The 6208-nt window shown below is 46.1% G+C and overlaps 1 protein-coding gene across 1 annotated transcript; it reads right to left on the minus strand.

The window, feature by feature from the left end:
- Nucleotides 1-453: 453 nt before the first annotated feature.
- On the minus strand, nucleotides 454-6202 carry LOC103769553 (cartilage-associated protein-like; the record flags this gene model as incomplete). The annotated part of the gene is made up of 4 exons (XM_008936764.1): nucleotides 454-582; nucleotides 1610-1781; nucleotides 2257-2406; nucleotides 6074-6202. Coding segments are annotated over 4 exons (580 nt in total), but the record flags the coding sequence as incomplete, so codon positions are not given.
- Nucleotides 6203-6208: the final 6 nt, after the last annotated feature.

A 6208-nucleotide genomic window follows, 5' to 3' on the forward strand; every position in this document is an offset into this window, starting at 1 on the left:
TATGAGGATCATTTGGCATTTATGTGAACATTTATAATTTAATGAACCTTTGAAAAGTGTAAAATTGTGCTGGCAGTAGGTATCATAAAGAATGAAGGGCAGTGATGGAGCAGATCACACTTATTCTGTAATTGCCTCATTTTTCTAACACCTACATGGAGACCAGTGACAATCACACATAACTCAAAACAGAGGGGGCTGCCCTGGACAAAATTCAGCCCTTATGGGACTTATCTTTAGCAATTTCTTTTGTCATGGACAATTTTATGAGCACAGGCTCTATGCATCCTGTTTATCTCCCATGTCTGCTAACTACAGAGAGAAAACAAGTTAAAATGCAGATTCTGGGGGCCTCTGTTCACATTCTAAAGTATAACTGGATGGGAAAGACCATGGGTGGAAGCTCTCCCACAGCATCCCCATGCTATTTAAGCACATTAAATCACCACTTACATTTATAATAGGCAAACTGCAAGTAATGGTACATGGTGGCCACAAATTTCTCAACCACAAAGCCTCCTATGATGGGGGTCAGGTTACTCTCACACTGCACTTTGCATCCAAGGACTTCAATATAATGATCTAGAAGGAAAAAAACAACCATACAGGATAAGGACAGTGCACAGTGAACTGTTGTAACCCCTTCCATTAGCTACCCATTAAAATTTGGCCTTCTAATGCACTCCTGGGTCCTGTGCATCTGGATTTTGCTGCTTGGAAGTAGGGAGCACCTCCAACTTCATCTCAAGTGCTGGTAGTCAGACCTTCTGTAAAAATCAGTGTGGTCTGGGCTTCAAATGTGCCAAAGCTGCAATTCTGGAGAGGCAAGCTGACACCTACAGGCAGCACATGGTGGGAGGTTTTAGACAGAGTGCTATGGAGTATCACATTATTTCCTAACTGTGGGCCTAACAGTGCTTTTTTTGGTGCTTTTTGGCTTTTTAATTTTGAGATCCTTTGAGATTTCATTGCATTATTGCATGAATAAGGTCCACGTGCTGCTGAGTACAACTGTGTCACAGAGAAATACAGCAGCTGCTTGCAAAATAAACCTCCAGAGGTGGCTACATTTTGTGCCTGCAGTTTGGATGTTCCAAAAGAAAGAAAGAAACTAATATGTTGCTCACTGCAGAACAGCTTTCAGCCAGAAATGCTTAAATTCATGGGCTTACCCAGACTGCAGCAGCTTGCTACAAGGGGACTGGACTAGTGGCAGGCTGACTACTGAGCCTCAAAGGTGGCCAAAATGATATTGAAATAGTCTGGATGACTATTGCTACCTGGATGGAGCAGTTGTTATTACTCACACAGCTATGTTATTTTCACACACACAAATTTCCATGGTCAGGTAAGAACCCTCTGTTCTCATATGGGTAAGAACCCTCTGTTCTGATTTTCTCACTGCCCTCATTTTGTTACTGGGATTAAAAAAAAAAAAGCTAAAGCAGAATTCAAGCAATTTTCAGGGATCTACTCAACTCAGGTTGGCCCAAACTGAGCAGGGGCCACGAGGTGCCTTTCACCCTGCAAGCTGAGGAGCATGACTTTGGGAGCCAGTCCCACAGATAAGCTGAAATGCACTTTTGGGACATCTTCCCTAACCACCCACCTGCAATGGAGAGGTAGAAGTCTTTAAAGTCTTTGATCTCTCGAGAGCCTTCACAGGTTGCTGTACAGTCATCATAGGCTTTGAAGAAGTCAGGAAGAGCCAGCTCCATGTCAGAGATGGATGTTCTCCAGTTGTCACCATTGTATGCTCTCACAGCTCTGACAAAGAGAGTCTGAAAAATGAGCGGGAATGAAAGCCAGCAGCAGCTGATCTGTGGAAAGCTGCCTGTCAGTTCAAATACAGGAAATGATGTCTCTGCAGTTCTGGATTATTATATAAGCTGTTACCCAATGAATGTGAGGACAACAAATACAGACAGCTAATGGATTTGACCAGATGTTTCCTAGAGAGCAGAGTAGGTAATTCCACTTCAGATCAACAGAAAAGCCTCAGGGACAGAGGGAACAGGTTTTGATAAGAGATTTTCAGTGGAGTCTTAGCACGAAATGTCTGTGTTATTTTCACTGCATGAGAGGTGAGGATTCCTGGATGCATCAAGGAGGCAACAGGGATGATGGAGGAAAACAGTGAGAGGGAAAGGAGAGTGAGAACTGAGAACACATAAGCAAATGAGGTCCTGGAATCTCACACAATAAGAGGAAAAATAGAACAGTTCCAAAAGACCAGACTCTGAGCAAAAACCATACCTCATAAGGCTTTGTCTCCAAGTCTTTAATATGCTCCTCAGCATCAGGTATGCTCTTATAGTAAGCCATGTTCCTTTGCATCATTTCATCATCTGGATGCTTCAGAAGAAACGTGTGAGCTGCTGCAATAGCTTTTGGCAGATTATTAGCCTAAAAAGGGACAGGAGGAAGGGAGGGGAAAAGTTTAATTAGAAAGGAAAAAAAAACAGTTCAAAGTTTCTAGTTTTTTGCCAATTAACTTTCCTGCAGCCTTTATATTCCCAAACTTCTTTCTACAGAAACCACAGCCTCACCAGATAAGTCAGTACAGCAAAACTGATACAATTCTTCTCAGTTTTACTCCCAGCTGCATCACTATGAGCTTTTACCTTTTAATTGTAGAAGTCCATTATTGTTGCAGACAGCAAGTCAAAATGACCACCTTTTTTTTTTTCCCCTTCCTCTGCTTATAAAGCTGACAAGGCACAAGATTACACTGTGGCTCCTGTGTGGCATTAATCTCACAGAAATTACTGAAGCTAATCCATGGCTACTGGGCAGGACTAACCACTCACCACGTTTACATGGGGCTTATGTTGCTCATTTGCCCAGCAGCACAGAAAACAATCACATATCTTCCTGATACTGTTATGAAGTTAGAGTGAAAAGGAAGAGGAAAGACTTCAATAACTGTACTATGTGATTTTCTGTACCCATTTTTAAACTTTAAACCCCATGAGAGATACTTGGTGAATGTGAATGTGTTCCTCATTTAAAACAGCATGTGCCAAACACACACAGACTTCTGTGTGCATGCATTTGTATTTTGTATTTCCTCTATATACATGTTTTTAGAAACTCTATGGTATATATACACACATTTAGGAAGAGTGAGAATGTAGAAGTCTTAAGTATTTGTGAAATGCTAAAGCCTTTTCCCTTGTAAGCTGAGTTCCCTTGATGTGTGGGCAATCTACAGCTCCTCTTCACATCAGAAGCAGCTCCTGGAAGTGTACACATAAAACTGGGAGCAAGAATCTCAACTATGCACATGCACTAGTCTGTTTGCATCCAGAAAAAGTTACCCTCTCATTTCAGGAGGAAACTTTAAGAGGTGGCTACACCAAAAGAAAGACTTCAACCCTAACAAGAGCTCTGTCTGCTGTGCTGCTTTAAGTGTCCCAGGGCTGGAGCTCTGCCAGGCTGCTCTTCCTGGCTGACCCAAAACTATGTGCTTCTAGTCAGCCCAGGCAGTGCCAAACAGGAAGGGAAATCTCAGCTGCACTTTCGTCAGATGCCTCCTTTCCTTTGTGCTCTAACCCTGTTTGCTGGTAAGCTGACAGCTCTCCTTATTTTTGCTTAGTTTGTAGCTCACTCTTGGTTTCAATTTTCACTCCTTAAAACAAGAAAAAAAAAGAAAGAAAAAAGGGTTTTGTGGAAACATTCCTAAGTGAGCTCAGTAGCTAGGAGAAAGCTCCCTCCAGAGGAGCAAGCAGCAGGACAGAAACATCTACTCCCAGATCTACAACGTGGCAAAATGTCACTGTTGAACCCACCTGAATAAACACTTGGTCATGCTACAAAATGACATAAAGAGTTTCCCTCTGCCCTCCTCCCGTGCTACAAATGTTCTTGGTGGGGTTGTGGGGTGGGGGAAGTGACATTTCTTCCTTCAGAAAACCAGCCCTTTTCCTTCAGGAAGAAAAAAAGTGCTTTGTATGTAGCAGTTTGTAGCTGTAGAAGGCACATCCAGGGCTCCCCACGTGAGCTGTAAGGGCTCGGAGCTGGACTGACAATCTACTAAGGCAGAATTTAAACAACTGACACTAAAGGCAAACCCACCCAACTGCAAATAGGATGGAAAACAAAATGGTTTAAAGGGAGAGGGTTCTGCAAGGTCCCTCTCACATTTCTACCCACCAGAACTGCAACTGTATCAGGAACAGCAGCCAGGGGTGATTTTTGCCCTGATCCCCACACTGCAAACTCTGTAGGTACCACAAGAGGGGAATGAATAGTTACAGACAGACAAGAAATGGAAACTTTTGTGGTGATGTCATTTTGGCATCTCTGCCTGGCCTTGGGAATCCCAGGAGTGCCTGTTACTCCAGAGAAATGGCCCCTGTTTGATACCTTCTGTGTGTGCAGAGGCTTTCATGTGTCAAGTTCTTCCCTGCACGGTCTCAGGGATGGCACTAAATGCACAGGGTGACATGTGCCTCTGCATTCTGTCCCTGGGCTATGAGAACACACTTCCCTGCATCTGTTTGTGTAATTTGGGGAGCACACTGAATAGTTTCATGAGAAAACAGCACTCTTACAAATAAGACACAGCAATAAGTGTTATAATAAGATGTGTTTTCAAGCAGCAATATCAAAACCAATGCACAAGCACACCAGCCTATATAATTTATACTGGGATATACTGGGAGTGAATCCCTAGAGGACAAAACAATCCAGCTGGAGTTCAGCTTGTTTTCTCCCCCTCTGATGTCTCAGGTATTTGAAATGCAAATAACTGCAGTATCTGAAAGGATGGCATGAGGGACAGACCTTGATTTGGAGAACAGATCAAGATTAGGAGGGAGAAAATTGTCAATTAGATCCTGGACAGAAGGATGACAAGAAGCTAAAAACTGGGATGAAATATTTTTAAAAGATATGTGTCCCCCCAGTCTTGGCTGACCCAAGAGCAAAGAGTGAACACCCTCACAGGGCCAGCATTAGTGTCACTCTTCAGCAGCCAACTTTTGCTTTATTCCTTCCCACGGCTGTAACAAAACTGGAGTCTGGAAGGCATCAAACTATCTGTGAGTCACAGGTCACAGCCTGGGGGCTGCTGCTCTGGAAAGAACATGGGCCAGAAGAGAGCAAGCAAGGGAGCTGGACATGGTGAGGGAGAGGAAGCAGCAAAGAGGGCTTGCAGTAGTGGAGTGGTGACATCAAGGGTCTGAGAAAAGGTTTCAGAGAGGGTTAGAAGAAAGTGAGGTGGATGGAAAGATGAGAAGAGCAGGGGTAGGAACGACACAGCTACAGGACAAGGAGTCAGGGAACACTGGCTCAGGGTCTGGGAAGAACTGGATGGGCTAATAGAGGGAATGTTCTGGAAAAACTTGTGAGGAGTGAGGTGGAGGGCGAGCAGCTGGGGGGACAAGGCACATGCTGGTCCTGCCATGGGTTACACAAGGTGGGAGGGAGGAAGGGGCTGAAAGACTTGCCAGAGAGAGGATGATGAGGTTCAGGGCTGGCCACCCAGGATGGCAGAGCTTGCCCGTGGAGGGGGAGAAATGGAGGTGGGTGGACACCAACTGGTGTCTAAACTGGTGTGGAGAAGGCAACAGGGAATGAGGCTGTGGCCCAGAGTAACTTCCTCCAAGGACCAGGGAAGAGGCTGGGATGACAAGAGGCTTTTCCAGCAACGGGTGCATGAGGCACTCGTGTCCACCAAGGCTGTGACAGGGACACACCACACTGTCCCCCTGCACTGTGACAGGGACACGTGGCTTGGCTGGGCTTGGCACCAGGTGAGAATCTGGAGAGCAGAGGGAGGGGAAGAGCTGAGAGATGGGATGGGAGAGGGAAGGGAAGAGGCTGGGATGACAAGAGGCTTTTCCAGCAACGGGTGCATGAGGCACTCGTGTCCACCAAGGCTGTGACAGGGACACACCACACTGTCCCCCTGCACTGTGACAGGGACACGTGGCTTGGCTGGGCTTGGCACCAGGTGAGAATCTGGAGAGCAGAGGGAGGGGAAGAGCTGAGAGATGGGATGGGAGAGGGAAAGAGGAAGAGGGATGCCGGGATGGGAAGAGGGATGGCAGCTCGGGCCGAGCCTCACCTTGAAGTAGGCGAACTGCAGGTACTTGTAGGGCTCCCGGCGCTGGAACTCGCGGAGCAGGTCCCGGCCGGGCTGGGCTTGTCGGAAGGCGGGCAGCCCCTGCTTGCAGCGCCGCAGGCACTGCGCCCTCCGCAG

This window comes from Merops nubicus, unplaced genomic scaffold (genome assembly GCF_000691845.1).
Source record: "Merops nubicus isolate BGI_N331 unplaced genomic scaffold, ASM69184v1 scaffold40263, whole genome shotgun sequence".
Taxonomy (NCBI): Eukaryota; Metazoa; Chordata; class Aves; order Coraciiformes; family Meropidae; genus Merops; species Merops nubicus.